Source organism: Hevea brasiliensis, unplaced genomic scaffold (genome assembly GCF_030052815.1).
Source record: "Hevea brasiliensis isolate MT/VB/25A 57/8 unplaced genomic scaffold, ASM3005281v1 Scaf88, whole genome shotgun sequence".
Taxonomy (NCBI): Eukaryota; Viridiplantae; Streptophyta; class Magnoliopsida; order Malpighiales; family Euphorbiaceae; genus Hevea; species Hevea brasiliensis.
The window spans coordinates 179,450-197,230 of NW_026615308.1; the positions used below are offsets into that span (position 1 = coordinate 179,450).

General features: G+C 31.5%; 2 protein-coding genes and 2 pseudogenes across 2 annotated transcripts; 3 read left to right on the plus strand and 1 right to left on the minus strand.

Moving 5' to 3' along the window:
• The first annotated feature begins 421 nt into the window (after positions 1-421).
• Positions 422-1,909, plus strand: LOC131177788 (probable glutathione S-transferase). Its single transcript, XM_058142894.1, has 2 exons — positions 422-806; positions 1,247-1,909. The coding sequence occupies exons 1-2, from the start codon at positions 492-494 to the stop codon at positions 1,607-1,609; spliced, it is 678 nt and encodes a 225-aa protein (XP_057998877.1). The 5' UTR covers positions 422-491; the 3' UTR covers positions 1,610-1,909.
• Positions 1,910-6,697: 4,788 nt separating this feature from the next.
• On the plus strand, positions 6,698-8,268 carry LOC131177783 (probable glutathione S-transferase; annotated as a pseudogene).
• Positions 8,269-10,071: 1,803 nt separating this feature from the next.
• LOC110646427 (probable glutathione S-transferase) lies at positions 10,072-10,833 on the plus strand. Its single transcript, XM_058142877.1, has 2 exons — positions 10,072-10,380; positions 10,471-10,833. Exons 1-2 carry the CDS (start codon positions 10,072-10,074, stop codon positions 10,831-10,833), a joined length of 672 nt encoding a protein of 223 aa, XP_057998860.1.
• An 800-nt stretch (positions 10,834-11,633) lies between these two features.
• Positions 11,634-15,749, minus strand: LOC131169142 (E3 ubiquitin-protein ligase UPL5-like; annotated as a pseudogene).
• Positions 15,750-17,781: the final 2,032 nt, after the last annotated feature.

Genomic DNA, 17,781 nt, shown 5'->3' on the forward strand with positions numbered 1-17,781 from the left:
TCGTCTATTTAGTAGAGATATTGATATAAAGTTAAAAAAATATTATTAATATTTTTTAATCATATCAAAATGACCTAATTTTAGACAAGACAATTTCTAAAAAATAACAAAAAGAAGACGATGGAGGAAGTATTAAAAATTTTAATAGTTTATTTATTATTACTAATCTATCCAATCAATTATCAAATATTAATATTTAAATAAATCTTAATAGTTCTTTTTTTTTTTAAAAAAGAATTTTTCTTTATATTACCAAAAAATTTAGTTTCGTAAAGTTGAGCCACTATCCAAAAAGGACAAAAAAACAAAACAAGGGGGTTGGGGTGAAAATTTAATAAAAACTATGATTGTGGATTAAAAAAATATTTAATTTTTTTAAAATAAAATAAAGACCAAGTGCAGAGAATAGCAGAAGGATGGGGCAAAAATTTTTTATATAAATGGCAGACTCTGTGAGCTAGAATCGTAGGAGATTACAAAGCAAAGTAGCTATGGCAGAAGAAGAAGTAAAGGTTTTCAGGTCATGGTCAAGTGCATTTGGTTTAAGAGTGATATGGGCACTAAAACTGAAGGGGGTTGAGTTTGATACAGTGTATGAAGATCTCTCCAACAAGAGTCCTTTGCTTCTGCAATACAACCCTGTTCATAAGAAGGTTCCTGTGCTTCTGCACAATGGAAAACCCATCTGTGAATCTCTTGTTATTCTTGAATATGTGGATGAGACATGGAAACAATTTCCATTGTTGCCTCAAGATCCTCATGAGAGAGCCAAGGCTCGCTTTTGGGCTAAGTTTGGTGATGATAAGGTATTATTGTTTCCTTTGATGAGTATTAGTTGCTTTTCCTTTCAGCCTTTTTTTTCCCCTTAAGAAGTTATCTTTAAGGTTTTTTTTTTCTCTAAATTTTTAAATATAAATTATTGATATTTTTATTTAGTTTATTAATTAAAAAATTTAAAATTAAATAGGTTTGAGTATTTTTTAAATAATAATAATAATTAAATTTATGGAGATTTCAGATAATTGATGATAAATTTTAATTGAGTTTGGAATGGATTTAAATATTGAGAGTTCAGGTTTAGTGATTTTCATACTTTACACATTATTTTCCTTGATATACTATGAAGTTGATAGAGTCAAAATATGAAGATAAAATCATTGATTTTTTAAAATTAGGGGTATATATATATTTTGACATAACCCAAGAACTTAAAAGTGATTGAGACTAAACATTGCTGTTGATGCAGGTCTTACAATCAATAGTATTTGGTATTCTGTTCAAGGAAGGAAAAGAGCAAGAGGAAGAAATACCTAGAGCAATGGAGATCTTGCAGCATTTAGAAGAGGAGCTAAAAGGAAAGAAATTCTTTGGAGGAGAGAAAATTGGGTTAGTGGATCTCGCATTGGGATGGCTTGCTTATTATTTGGGTATAATTGAGGAAGTAATTGGTCTAAAACTCATAGGCCAAGAAAAATTCCCACTATTGCTACAATGGATTCAAGAATTCTCAACTGCCCCAATCATTCAAGAAAATTGGCCACCTCGCGACAAACTTATCGCCAAGTTCGCTGCCAGTCGTGAGGCTGTCCTTGCACGAGGACTTAAATAAAGGATGGTCCAAGTTTTCATTTGTCACCAATAATACACAAGATAAAGCCAACAACATCACCTTCTTTAGAGTCAATGGGTGTGTACCTTTCTTATCCTATGTGTGCTTGTGTGTATTTTATTTATTTTAAAAAAAAGCATATTTTTTTTAGTATTTTTTTTTATTTACGTGTATTTCCACTCTTAGATTGGGAGTAACGTTTGGGAAAGAGGGTGTTGGTAAGTTTTGAAAATATGATGATTTATTTATTTATAATAATTTTTGAATTTATAAATTGAATATATAAGCTAAAAATAATAAGATGGAGGATTAGACTTTTTATTTTAGCACTTATAAATCTTGTCTATATAAATTAATTTGATCAAGTATTTTATTATATTATTTTTATTTAATTTTTAAAATTTCATAATAAATTTTATTTAATATTATTTTTAATTATTTTAATAATATATATACTTATAAATTATTTTTTAATAAATGCATTAACTGTTTATCAGTAATTTATAATCACTTTAATTAAACACATAATTACTTAAAATTTTAAATATTTATAAGTTTAAATTAACATATAAACACTAGGTATTTATAAGTTAATTTTCATAAATTAGATAAAATACCATCTAAGCCCATGTAACAAAGACGACCTTAGGAGACCTTGCAGGTAGTGATGCCAATTTTAATTTTTGCCAGTATTAGGCCTGTATTGGAGTGTGCAAAGAAATCTCATATTCTTTTTTGGGTTTTTTCATCTTGAGTTGGGTTATCTTGCCTATGTACTCTTTGGATTTTCAAATAAAAGAACAAGGAACCGTTTAAGATAATATATTAAAAAATAATTTAATTATTTTAGAGTTTCATAAAGAAATAAAGGCTTAATTGAGTTGAGTTAAGAGTTTCATAATTTTTTAAAGATAGAATTTTTATAATTAAATTATATTTAAATGAGTGTGCTATAAAAAGTTTGAATTCGTATTAGAATTGACTATATCTATCATTAAATTAAATTTTTGAATGTAAATTTATATATTTTATATATATATATATATATATATATATATATATATTAATTTTATACATATTTTAATATAAATATTTAATATAATATAAATTAAACTCATTATTAGATGTACCCTATTTATATTGACAGATTGAATAATTACGAATGACTCATTTAAGAGAAAAATTCACCTACCTCTGATACTGTTGCCAAAAAAATCAACGAAGGCTCTTCATTTGGAAATAAAATTTTTAAAAATATTATATTTAAAATATAAATATTCTCACCTATTATAATTTTACTCTCTCAATATCTAATTAATATATATATTTTAAAAACGTAATTAACATTATAAAAATATTACAATATTTTTAACCTGTATTATATATAACTCATAAGAGGAAATGGTTAAAAAAATATGAAATAAAACATAATAGATTATTAACTAATAGTAATTTTATCAATATTAGATTTTTTTTTTCTAAATTTTTATCAATATTAGATGACAAATTAATATATATTAATTTATATGGGTACTTCGTGTTTCCTAAATGAGCCTAATTTAAGTGGGCTTTCAGCCTATTGTAGTCAACTAACTAAAGACTTCGATTTTCATGCAAAGCCGCCAAAGTAGAAATCAAGACCGCACTTTGAAGTAAACGTTCGTCATCCCTTGTATACGTACTGAAAAAAGAAAAAAATTAATTTGTGATGGTGTAAGATTTGCTGCTTATATTAAAGATTAAAGCGAGGATAGTTAACAAAATTTGAATAATAATAATAAATAATGAAAAAAATTTAATAGTTACTGGCAGAGTGTAGTGGCTTAATGGTAAGCCTTTGATATTAGATACATTTAATTTCAGTTTGATTTTCCATCCTAATATTAGAGACTTAATATTGTCTTTGCTTGATGGAGATGAGTGAATCGACTTTAAGTTGTCCATACTTTCGACACGTTGAGATTGAGTATGATTAAGTAATAGGTCTCCCTGTAAGTTGGATTAAATCAGGAACGATGAAACCTTCTAATAGCAGACATTGACATTAGAGAACAAAGACTTGCACTTAAAAAGCTTTTTTTTTGTCATAAAAAAAGAAAAATATTAATAATTTATTTTATTATCATTAATCTATTAAACCAATGATCAAATATTTATAATATAAGTAATATAATGTAACACCCATAATTTTTAAATTTATTATTTTATGGGTAATCATTTATATTTTATTTTATTTTAATTTTAGGAGATTATTTGAAATTTTTCGGATTTTAAAAAGCTGGTTTGATTTTTCAAAAATATAAAACTTTGATGATGTTTAAAAATTAATTTAAAACCACGTGACAAAACTAAAAATATATTTGGATTCTAAGAATTTTTTGTAGAATTTTTGGACCTAGTTTTCGGTCCCAAGGCAGAGTAAAAATTTAAAATTTTGTATCCTGAATCGGACCGATCGAATCGAATCGGATCGAATTGGACCGGTCGAATCGGACCGGCCCTCTTCCTCTTTTTCTTTTCTCTTCCGCGCGTTCTTGACAGCCTCTCTCCCTCTCTCTCTCTCTCTCTCTCTCTCTCTCCTATTTTCTCTCTCCTTCCTCCACCCCTCGCCCACTGCCCAGACCTCCCCCACACGTGCACCTCCGTGCCACCTCCGTCGCCGGGACGATGCTCTAGCGGCAAAAAGTCACGCTGAAGTCCCCACCGCTGCGCGTTGTTTCGTCTTCTCGGGCTGATTCTGTCCTATCCGACCACCAATTGGACCGGGTCTTGTGTCAAAACTCATCTACACCTCGAGAGCTTTTCATAGACACCATGAACACTAAAATGCATCTAGCGTTTTGCCCAATTTTTGTTCGGAAAGTTTTTGCACATTTCGATTTTTGGGCTAAATTTCTGGCAAACCTTGAACCCCACGAAAAAACCGAAAGTACCGGAGTGCTCTACTCATCGAGAGCTTTGCGGCAATACTAATTTCAAAATTTTTCGACACCGTTTTTCGGTAGGTCCCGTGAAACTTTATAGTGTTTTTTCGAGCACTAAATGAGCTTAGAAAATTCTACAAAAATTATGTAATAACCCCTGTGTTGTGGGCTTCATGTAGCTACCTTCAATTCGCGGAAATTCAACGGTTGCCCAGGTTTGTAAATTTTGGACGAGGCAGACAGGCTACCGAAAAAGTCTCAGAATTGGGTCGAGATTTTGGCTATCCCACCATTGCCAAATGTCCCGAACATGTTTTTGGAGTCAGAAGCGGCATAGGTAAACCCAAACCTTACTTTTTCTTAATTATCTAGTACTTGAATTGGATTAAAAATCCATAGAATATTCGTGGTAGCTTAGAAAATTAAAATTTCTTTTCCATTAGCTTAGTAATATTGCTAAGGACAGTGGGGCAAAGTTTTAGAATTTTTAGAGCTCATTTGGGTAGTTTTTGCAAAAGGATTAATTATAAGGACTAAACTGTAATTTTTTCATATTGTGATTGATGACTGTTTGGATGGGCACAGGAGGGGCTATGTGATGTGATTGAGTTGTGGATGTGTGGTTTGTGGATATAGAAGTGCGTTTTAAGCTCTTTTGCAGGTTGGGTAGATCCTAGGTATAGGGGAGATTCTGCCAGATTTTCTGCACGACTTAGGACATCTTTGATTTTTCTTAGTTTGTATTGAGTCAAATGTATTAAATAATTATAATAAAATTGTCAGGTGAGCCGGGACAGCCTTCCTCCTCCACCCAGCTGCCACAGTGACCTCAATTTAAGTTTGTGAGTAAAATATTAATTTTAATTGTAATTTCGATATTATTATATGTTCAAGTATGCCCATGCATCACTTATAAATATGTATCTATGTAGTTAAACACTAGGCACGTTTTATATTGCATTCATAATTATTGAAGTGTCATGGATGTTGTTTGTGGTAATTTGGAGCAGTGTGTGTTCGTGGCGTGTGTGTGGTATGGTATTGGATATGGACAGGATGGCTAGACATGGCTTGAGAGACACTCGCTGGGATTCGGTCCTTCAAGGTAGACAAGACTTGAAAGACACTCGCTGGGACCTCGCATTTGGTTTATTAAGCGAACGTCCGGCTTGAGAGACACTCGCTGGCAGAGGTTGGATTAAGAGGGCTATATAGAAGATCAACTCCCATATATGTATTGTTTGACAGTGTTGGGTGTGTGAGTGCTCCAAATTGCCTTTTTGCTGTTATGATATGAATTGTATGAAAATTATGTGGATGTTGCATATCACTCCATATGGTGCATTAGCTTTAGATAGCTATAGAGATTATGATTAAAATTGGTATTTTATTCTTTGAGTCGAACGCTCACTCCTGTTCATCTATTTTTCCAGGTTACAGAAGGATTATTTGTTGTGACTAACCTGCTCTTCTTCTCCGCAGGTTCATTGATAGTATTTAATGTACTTTGTACAATTAAGTTAAATTTTAGACTCCACATGTGCTAGAAGTACTTATTTTTATTTTGGGCCTGTATTATAAAAGTTATGTTGGACCTGTAAAATTATTAACTGTATGTATGACTGGATTGGATGAGGGAGCTGAGCTCCCATTGGACTTTTGATATTATGAGCATGTGGAGGGTGAGCTGAGCTCCCCAATTTATTATATATTGTATTTACAGGTCGGGTGAGTCAAAAACTCCCCGTTAAACGATGTTGAATTCTTGAAATTGGGCCCAAATGGGCCTTAGAATTAGGTTGAGGAACAGTTAATCTTACTACAGGCCTCGGAGGCTTTAGACTGACCTAGGTCCTAGTGCCGGTCCAGCCCATAGGTTGGGTTGTGACATATCAGATGTTAAATATTAAAATAAATATTAACAATTTTTTTTTAGAATTTTTTTATATTACCAAAAAATTTTCCTTGGTAAAATTGAGTCACTATCCAAAAAGGAAAAACAAGCGGGTTGGGGATGAAATTTTAATAAAACTATTATTGTGGGTTAAAAAAATTAATTTTTTTAAAATGAAATAAAGACCAAGTACAGAGAATAGCAGAAGAATGGAGCCAAAAATTTGTATATAAATGGCAGACTCATTGGAGATGACAAAAAAAATTAGCTATGGCAGAAGAAGAAGTAAAGGTTTTTAGGACATGGTCAAGTTCATTCGCTTTAAGAGTGATATGGGCACTAAAACTGAAGGGAGTTGAGTTTGATACAGTGTTTGAAGATCTCTCCAGCAAGAGTCCTTTGCTTCTGCAATAGAACTCTGTTCATAAGAAGTTTCCTGTGCTTTTGCACAATGGAAAATCCATTTATGAATCTCTTGTTATTCTTGAATATGTGGACGAGACATGGAAACAATTTCCGTTGTTGCCTCAAGATGCTTATGAGCGAGCCAAGGCTCGCTTTTGAGCTAATTTTGGTGATGATAAGGTATTATTGCTTATTTGTTGCTTTTTTAGCATTTTTTTTCCTCTAGAGAAATTATCTTTTGGTAAATTAATTTTTTATTCTTGAATTATATTTAAATTAACATAAATATCTTTAGATTTTCAAAAATTAATGGTTCAGTTCATTTAATTTCATCAAATTGAAAGTTTCTTGGACCATATTTGAAAACAATGTATTTTCTTTTGAATTTCATGAAGTCAAAAAAATAGGGACTAAAACCATTAGTTTTTGAAAAATTAAGGCGCATGTGTTACTTTAACTTAATACAGAGACAAAAAAAAATGTAATTGCCTTTAAGGGTATTTTTGATAATTTCTCACAGTTAATAAAAAATTGACATAAAAGGAAAAAATATAAAAAAATACAATGTGATTTTGTGTTTTAATATATGAGGGATCGTTGTTTAATTTTTATCAATTTAATACTCTGTATTTTCCTCATTTAGCAAATATAATCTAAAACGTTAGTTACCGTTAAATGATGCAGATGGGGTGCTTGTGTGGTGCTCATTATTGCTTAGGTGACGAACACGTGACATTGACATGTGCTCATTATTTAATAGTAACTAACGGTTTAAACCACGTTTACTAATAAAAATTAAAAAAAAAAAAGGCCAAAGGGTATCAAATTAACAAAACTTAAATCATGATCCCTTGTATACCAAAACGCGAAACCACAACATATTTTCATATACTCCTTCCCAAAATTATATAAAAGAATTTTCAATTTAATAGAGTTAAGATATGGGGATTAAATCATAAATTTTTAAAAATTGAGAGATATATACATTAATTTAATATAATTTAAAGATAAAAAGTAGTTCAAACTAAATATTCTTGTTGATGCAGGTGTTCCAATCAATAGTATATGGTATTTTGTTGAAGCAAGGAAAAAAGCAAGAGGAAGAAATACCAAAAGCAATGGAGAACTTGCAATATTCGGAAAAGGAGCTAGAAGGAAAGAAATTCTTTGGAGGAGAGAAAATTGGGTTAGTGGATCTTGCATTGGGATGGCTTGCTTATTGCTTGGGTATATTTGAGGACGTAATTGGTCTAAAACTCATAGACCAAGAAAAATTCCCACTATTGCAACAAAGGATTCAGGAATTCTCAATTGCCCCAATCATCCAAGACAATTGGCCACCCCGAGACAATTGTCAAGTTTGCTGCCATTCGAGAGGATGTATAAAAACATTATTACAAGCACACCTTAATGAAAAAAAAAACTTACCCAGGTGAAATTCATTATGAACTCAAGGCAAAATTTCACCCACTTCATTTATTTATCTGCATACTCTGTAAACATAAGCTTTTCTGATGAATAATTAACATCTATAAACCTTCGCTTTATGATCGACAAAGGATTTCTCTCCTTTAATCTCATCATCATCATCATTTTGATGGGGAATGTTCATTTTTCTTATTCTCGCCTTGGCTGTGATATATAACAGCAATAGCTCTCGTATCAAAATCCTTAACAAAATGGTTCATTTTATTAGCACCTAATAAAGAAGCGGCAGCATCAGCTGGATCTTCAACAAACAGGCTTTTGATCGCTTCTGGTATAGGCTGATCTTTCATTATGTTCTTCCAATAATCCTCAGGTAGTTTTCTTGCGTTGTTGAGGTTGACGAACTAATACCAAAAATGGGATAAAATTACATTAGTTTCATAAATCCAAAAAAAAAAAAAAATCGAATGAGTTTGTGATTCTTAGATATAGAAGACTTACAGAGAAAACAAAGAAGAGAAGAAAGGACTTACAGAGAAAACAAAGAAGAGAAGAAAGGACTTACATAGAAAACAAAGAAGAGAATAAGAAAGAAAGCAAGTGTACGCTTCATGTCTTTGCAAGTTGCAACTTTCTCCAACCTCTTGACTCTACGCCACTTAATTTATAGGCCAAATACAAAGACGGGCAGGGCGGATCCACCATACAAAGAAAGTTTTGTTACAGTGATTGATATGCTGGATCTCACCTGGCCCTATAAAATACAAAGATATTTTAATTTAATTTTAAAAAAAATATTTAATTTTAATAAAATTGGTAAGTATGTGGACGAATGTCAATATAAATTTTAAATCAGCTAACCTCCATCAAATTAATTTGATAAATTTTATTTTAACTTTTTTTTTTATTAAAAGTCATTCAACACATCCACTAAATTATATTTTATTTATTTTTACTAAAAAATATATATATCATTTATTGCCCTCAGATAAAAAAAAGAAAAAAAAGAAAAAAGCACCTATCCCTGATACTGTTGCCAACACAAATTAAAATTGTTCAGTAAAGGCTCATCATTTGGAAATAAAATTTTTTAAAATATAAATAATCTCAACGATTAATATTTTTTTCTCTCAATATCTAATTAAAATATATAATTTAAAAACATAATTAACATTATAAAAACGTTACAATATTTTAATCTTTAATATATAACTCAGGAAATGGTCAAAAATATGAAATAAAAAATAAAAAAATAGAAATATAATTAAAATAAATTAAAATAGGGGTAGTTGCCGACATAATGATCAATAGAGAAGTCATATTAAAAGGAAGCTTCATTTATTCATATATTTTATTTTATTTCATCCTAAAAATCAACGTGAAGAGAAAAGAAGTGAAAGAAAAATACCAATTATTGGACTGCACCCTGAATTTTTTTTTTTAAATATAAAAACAAGAAGCTTTTTTTTTTTTAAAGCCTTTTCTTAACTTTTGAAGTGTAATTAGACTTGGTCTATTTTTTTTATTTAGTATTAGAGTTTTTTTTCTGCTTTAAATTACTTGTATTTACCTGTAAATTTCATACTTTAAATATTAATGCCTGAACATGAGGGTGTCTCACATTAGTTTGGAGTGAAATTAAACCGGTCTATTTCTCCTAATTTTTATTTTATTATTGTTATATATAAACTTTTACAAAATTTTTGAGTAAAGAAAAGTGAAGCTGAATTAGTCCAGAGAATTGATTATAAAGAAGGGACTGGATCACTGAATTAGCTGCCTAGGTAGTAGTTAGTGATATCAAATCTGCCATGGAAGAAGTGAAGCTTTTTAGGATATGGTCAAGTCCATATTCATTAAGGGTGGTTTGTGCACTAAAACTGAAGGGTATCGCGTATGAAGCAATATACGAAGACCTCTCCAACAAGAGCCCTTCACTTGTGAAACATAACCATGTCCACAGGAAGATTCCTGTGCTTGTGCACAATGGAAAACCCGTCTGTGAATCTCTTTTCATTCTTGAATACATGGACAAGACATGGAAGCAAACTCCTTTGTTGGCTGAAGATCCACATCAGAAAGCCATGGCTCGGTTTTGGGTCAGATTTGGTGAAGATAAGGTAACTGTAATTAGCTCTCATCATTAATTAATATACAATTAAAGTGAAAATAATGCATTTCTTGCATTCTTTATTGTTTTCTTGATGAAGGTGTTACAGTCAATAAGATTTTGGTGTTCTTTTGACAGAAGGGAAAGAACAACTAGAAGCAACACTTATCTGCAAAACTTGAAATATTTAGAAGAAGAATTAAGGGGAAAGAAATTCTTTGGAGGAGAGAAAATTGGACTAGTAGATCTTGCATTGGGGTGGCCTGCTTATTATCTTGAAATTTATGAAGAGATGAGTGGTGCAAAACTAATAGACCAGGAAAAGTTCCCACTGTTAATAGCTTGGATGCAGGAATTTTCTGATATCCCAATAATCCAAGAAAGCTGGCCACCTAGGGACAAACTTATTGCCAAGCTTACTGCTGCTCGTGAGGCTAGCCTTTCCAAGGGAGACCCAAAATAAGTTAGATTATTGTATACATCGGATGCAATGCTCTCTCATCACAAAAATGTGAGTCTTCCATGAATTAAGAAGAATAAACCTCATACGAATGCGAGTGAGGGTACATATGATATTCACCCATTAATTTAGTGTAATACTCTTGGAGGAGGCAAAACTTTCCCTACAGAAATACTGCACAAAACATTGGCATCACCTTCTTTTGTGATGCCTATATGTGTGTTTGTGCTTGTGTTGGAGTGCGCAAGTGTGATATTTTCTATGGAGTTTAATTTCTTAATGTTGGGTTGGGCTTTTATTGGCCCTCAATATGAGGGTGTATTTGATATTACTATTTAATTTTTCCGGGATCAATATATAAATGAAATTATATATTTAGTTACAGGCTTACTGCCATACTACTTTTGTTGATTTTTTTTCCTTTGAGTTGCCCTTACACTGCAAATCAGTTTACAACAAAGGCAAAAAAGATGTAGCCGATGTAGAAACACACACAGCGATATATGTAGAGAGAATTAGATTTTATGAGCTACTGGACTAAGAATTCAATGATTGAATGTATCATGAATTTCACAAGGTCAGATATCATAGTACCGTAATCATTTTCTGGGTTATAAGATATGAATTTGAGCCTTAATCGGAATCAATTATATCAAAAATATAACTTCTCTTGGGATGAATAATTACAGTAATTTTTTTTAATCCTATTAATAGTCAATAAAATATGTATATTAAGGTAAGTTGTATTGAAAATTGAAATTAAATTGCTAAGAATATGTTATTAGCAAACATTGAACAGGGTAAAAAAATGGTTGTTTGGAAGTAAATTTATAAATGCTACAAATGCTCCTAGCATTGTCTTTTCCTTCTAAGAATATCCAATGTCAGAAAAAAAAAATGGTAATATTTTTAAGGATTGTTTTGCTCTCTGATTAGTCTATCATGGATTTAAGACACAAGTATGTAAAATCTACCTATTTTACATGTTGATACGACTATATATCTATGTCTTATGTCTGTGATGTATTGGTGATGGGCAAGAATTTTTCCATTTTATAATGGCATAAGTGGCTGAAGTGGGGAAAACCGCCACAATTACCGAGATATTTGCAAAGCCTAATTAGGCATGAGATGACCTCTTAACAAATGGATGGTCCAAGAGCTGAGCAGCAGTGGGACGATCGTCTGGATTAACTTGCAGGCATTGCAGGATAAAATCCTGTGATAATCCTGACAGAAAATCAGGAACAGGAGGTGGCTCACCCCTTCCAATCTTGTACAAAACCTGTGCAGGTTCCAAATGAGAGTATGGAGGTTTCCGAATTAACATTTCCAACACAGTGCATCCGAGACTCCATATGTCTGCTGGAAGCCCATACCCTCCTGTTCTTTTCAGGTTGACAACCTCCGGGGCCATCCAACATGGCGTTCCCTTGCAGGATTTTATGAGATTATTAAACTCGGTCACTTTTGCCAATCCAAAATCTGCAAGTTTCACAGTTCCTCCAACATTCACCAATATATTTGCACATTTGATGTCCCTATGAATTACGTTGTGCTCATGGAGGTACTTCAAGCCATGTAGTATCTGTCTAGTGTAAGCAGCCACTTGGGAATCCTTAAGATGATACCTGCTGTAAATTTCCGTAAGAGAGCCATTACTTACAAGCTCTAGAAAAATATAAAGCTTTGTTTCATCCTTGTCTGTTCCATAATATTGAACAATGTTTGGATGATTGAATTGGCTTAATAAAGCAATCTCCTGCTCTATTTGGTAAATACATTGCTTTGCTTGATTTTCTTGATTTCCTTGATCAAGCAATTGAACTTCCTTCACAGCAAAAAAGAAACCCCCGGCTGCATATCCTTCATACACTGATCCAAATGACCCGCGTCCCAAAAGCCTACCCTTTTCCCAATTTGTAATAACATGTCTCCTTCTGTCACTCTGCCAAATATTCAGATTGATTGTCCAAAAATTGTTAGAAGAAAATCTTTAAACTACTTGTAAGCTGTAATATAACAGAAGAAAGCATAAAGGAAAAGTAGACTTTAGTTTAGAGATAATTTCAAACAGAGTTGATATGAGAAAAATTCTGCAAGCTCATAGCATAAGCAAACTGGAAGAGAATCACTTACATAATATCTATAGCTTGCTGCATTTGCCTTCAAATCATGAGGAGAAACACTGCTTCCGATTCCTTGCATCATCCAATCAAGATCTTCAAGATCTAAACAATGGAAAAAGAATTTCTGGAGGCATTTGTTACCAAAAACATCAGCAAGACCTTGAGCAAAATAAGAAACCTGTTTAGAGATAGATGTAACAAAGTGATGTTGAATGATAAGATCAGCAAATATTTTCCAATTTTTGCCATTCACAACTATGCTCTTTCCATCAGGGCAAAGTTCTGCGCTCCTTTTGTACTCTGCACCCCCAATAAACCTCAGTTCTAAAGCATCAGAAACAATGGGTTTGGAAACCATCTCCATTATCTGCTTGCAGTTACTATACAAGCATGGATCTGTATCCCGTATATCTTCTAATGAAATACTCTTTCCAGCCAATTGTAAGAAAAAAACAAGATCAAAGACAACACCTACTCGCACTTGATGAATCAAAGCTAATGCTATCAGCTTACCAGCTAACCGGAAATACTCAAGGTGCAAGTTCTCCAGCTTAATTGCTGCATATATTAGAAGTGTATGAGTACTAAATCCTTTCTGTAGGAATAAAAAATGTGCAATTCTGATCATACTTATTGAACCAAAAACATAATTGTATGTCAACTACATAAAGGAATAAAGAGATATCAGAGGAGAGAATCACATACATAACCCAGACCTTCAATTTAAAAAGCATTCATTTCTATCAGAACTCTATTTCAATATTATGAATGAAACTTCACTTTTTTCCTATTCAACATTAAGCTTTTAATTTGTCTGTAAACTTTATTTCTAATTATGTCACAGCATGATTGTCTCTCACAATTTCAGGGGACCAATGCTATAAATATAAATCTTATGGTGTCAGCAAATTCTAAATAAGCTGGGAAAACTGACGCTTTATTAATGCAAGATAGGGGATAACAAATCGTTTCTATCAGGAAAAGATCACGACGCACAGCAATAAGATCCTGTTGAAGGAAACATGCATTACATTCAGCGGAAAGCTTACCAGGATTAGGATAGAGTCGTGCAGGATCATTTGGACATGCAATAAAAAGGGCATTTTGTGGATTGAATATAGCCTGGCACATTGAGAGAAACCACTTCTCCGTCAAATAACGTGTGCTGTAACTCTTCAGTCCTGCTGCACTCTCTTCTTGTACCCTGAGTTGTGAAAACAAATCATTAGGCAGCACCTGATGGCCTTCAACATGAGCTCCCGTGTTGAGGAACTTGTCAATTACTATCTTGAGCGATCTTTGGAAATCTTCATTTGCCTTGGGAATCATCTGCCTGGCCAATTGCCTCCTAAATTCAAAGCCATAATCATTCTTATGCTCTAGAAGCCACTTAATATCATCTGTTGGCTTCAAATATTTAACAAGCAGCACACATAGTGAAAACTCTCTCTGCCGTAAAGACATCCACAATTCTTCTTCAGCGACGTCATAAAGTTCACTGATTTTGTGCAATTCTTCCAAAATGGCGAGATGCTGAAACCATCCATTCCAGACTGTAACATCTTCCCATGTTGTGTTTAAAGGAAAACAGCTCTGCATCTTAAGAAGGCATTCATCCATCTTTCTCAGCAATTTACTAAATGTAGCATAAAGAAACCCAAAGGCGTCCACATAATCCCTGTTGAGAATGGGATCAGAACTAGGACCTCTCTTAATGACAGAAAACAAAGGGAGCAAAAAAGCCTTAAAGTCACAAACATCACAAAAAGGGCCCGAACTCCAGGAGATTCTGTACTGGAAGCCAAATCTTCACACAATCTATTCCCAGCTCACCAACAAAGAAAATCTCCTTCATCAAACAGCTGGCTCCCTTGGTATCCTCCCCATACAACAACCAACTAGCAATATCCATGTTTTTCAGCAACAACCCAAGAGCACTCCGGCAAGAGAGATACAGGGAATCCTCATGAGACACCCTTCTGAGCAACTTACAAAACTCTAACACCAAACATGCACATTCGTTACGCCAATCTTTCGCCAATGCTATTCTACTCAACTTCAGAATATGCATAATCATTCCGAAAGCAAAGACTTTGTCCACTTGATATGGGGACAAATAAAGTGAGACCAACAGTTCTGGAAGAAAGGACAGCCGAATTACCTCTAAATAACATTTGTTCGCTTTTGGGATCATTGAGAAGAACTCATTCATGCAATTCTCGATCTGGGTATACGGTGAAGGCACGTATTTCCGGTAAAAGTAGCGATAAATCACTGAAATCATTTCATCAACAATCTGCCAAGGCCGTAGATGCGTTGGGCTCACCAGGTGGAGGCGTCTAGTGTTTTGAATTGAACCATCCATGACCATCTTCTCCCATTCTAGCTGCTTCCCAATACGAAATAACCTTAATCTGATAGATGGAATTCTGATGATGGCTTGGATTTTCTGATTAAGAGAATTCATAGTATCGGTCCATTTCTTTTGAATTTCTTGGGTTTCATCACGAGAGATCAAATTGCTGATAAACATGCACTCTACTGTATGACGTGAACTGAATTTCCAGTCCATTTTCCAGCAAAATGAAACTAAATTTGCAGAGACGGAGATGACATTATTATAGTGAAATTGTTCGTTAGGAAGAGTGACCCCATTTTCACATGTATGAGTAGGTCTAGCCGACCAGGCATACCAGTCGGCAGTGGATATGATTTCCCAGTTTCTCGAAGGTGGTGGACGGGCGGTGCCATTTTCCGTGGTGGCAGGTACAAAATTAAGCTGTGAGGAACTTTCTAAGTAACTAAAGTGAAACAAATCTTTGGCTGACAAAACCATTATTTTTTTTATAAATAAAATATTTTTTATTTATTATTTTTAGTTAAAAAAATTATAAAATAAAAAATTATGTAATATTAAAATTATTATTTGTAATATTTTATTATTAAAATATTAAAAAATAATATTTTAATTTTGTTAATTAAAAAAATATTTTCTTATTCAGCTCAAAATTTAATTTTATAATTTATTTACCACTAGACTTATTTAATTTTTTTTTCCCAATCAAATTGTAAGAAGCTGCCTTTTTAAGGCTACGATTAGATGAAAAAAAAAAAAAAAAGGAGGAAGGAAAATTGTAGAGAAAAATAAATATATTTTATCTCTCCTCTTATTTGAGAGTGAGAGAATTAAAAATAAAAGAAAATAAAATTAAAAAATACAAATAAATTTATTATTTATTTTATTTTCATTTTACGGATAAAGCGGTGAAAAAATCATAAAATTAATTTTTTATCTTAATAAAAAAAACAAAATAAATATTTTATTATTAAAAAATTATTTTTCTTCTTTATTTTCCTCACTAATATCCCCGCAAGTGAAGAAAAATTACTTTTATATAATTTTTTTTTTCTTCCCCATTTTTCCTCTTCTATTTTCTTTACTCTCTATCAAAGTTGCCGATCATAGTATAAGAGAACTCAGTGATTAAATTAGGTCCAATGGTAAAATGCTTCTTTTTTTTTTTAATTTTATTCAAAAATCTTAATTTTAATAATATTATCTCAGTATTCAAATTATTAGATTGGATTCTTATCGATATTTTTTAGTAAAAGAACTGTAAATTTTATAGCTATCTTTTAGTAAGATTACTGATTAAGAATTTGTTTGGTTTAACTGTTGGATATCGCTTATTACTGTTAACTGAGAGCTGATAGCTTGTAGCTGATGATAACTGATTTATGTTAAGTGTTTGATAAAACTATATTTAGCTGTTGTTGTTGATATATGAAATGACCAAGAAAAATATATATTATATAATTTATTTTATTATTAAAATAAATATAAAATTATAAATTTATTATATATATTTATTCTATTATTAAATTAAATATACAATTATTAAATTAATATATTTTATCATTTATTATATTATTAAAATAAATATAAGATTATTAATCTATTATCTTATATTATTTATTTTATTATTGAAATAAGAAAATAATTAAAATTTTTTAAAAAATAATTAAATAATTTTAAAAATATAGATAAAATAATAAAGTAATTATTATTGTTGATAAAGAAAAAATTAATAATTAATTTTAAGTTTTTAGATATAAATAAATATTTATATTTTATGTTATTAATAAAAAATATTTTAATAAAGTTGAAATGTGTTAATTAAAATGTTAAAATTATAAATAAAAAATATAAAAGTATTAATAATATTAATTTTAAGTTAAATAAAAAAGGGTAATATGGTCAAAATAAAAAATAAAATAAAATCAGCTGATACAAACTGCAGCTACCCACTGACTATCAGCTTTATTTTTTTTAACTTACTAAACGCTCTAATTCATATTTTTTGGTGTCTATCAGCTGTCAGCTACACCCAACAAGTGAATCAAACACCCCCTTACTAATATTGCCGCTTGGAAGTGAAGAACACGTTGGATTCTATTGGAAGATTAGAAGCTAAGCTGCGAAATTAGCAGCAAATCGGAAGTTTAAAAAAAAAAATGATAACACTATGTTTGCTTTTTTTTTTATTATCTATTTCATATAGAAATAACAAAATTTGATTGGATCATCAATATAATTTGAATTTATTTGATTTAAAGTGATTTCTATTCCATTTTAATTTGCATAAAATTTAAAATGATAAAAAATCAGAATGTCCTGTAAAATTAGAAAATTTAATTCAAAGATAATTCAATATGTTATATGACTTGATTTAAAATTAATTTGCATGGATTGACCCTGTTTCTATAATTGGCTTGGTTATTAAATCGGTGATTAAAGAGGGTTAAAAATTTAAGATTTGGT

What these genes read in the sequence shown, in the direction of transcription:
- LOC131177788 (XM_058142894.1), top strand. Translation starts at nt 492, where the DNA reads ATGGCAGAAGAAGAAGTAAAGGTTTTCAGGTCATGGTCAAGTGCATTT. An exon ending in CTAAGTTTGGTGATGATAAG is followed by an intron (nt 807 to 1,246) that starts GTATTATTGTTT and finishes CTGTTGATGCAG; the next exon opens with GTCTTACAATCAATAGTATT.
- LOC110646427 (XM_058142877.1), top strand. Translation starts at nt 10,072, where the DNA reads ATGGAAGAAGTGAAGCTTTTTAGGATATGGTCAAGTCCATATTCATTA. An exon ending in TCAGATTTGGTGAAGATAAG is followed by an intron (nt 10,381 to 10,470) that starts GTAACTGTAATT and finishes TTCTTGATGAAG; the next exon opens with GTGTTACAGTCAATAAGATT.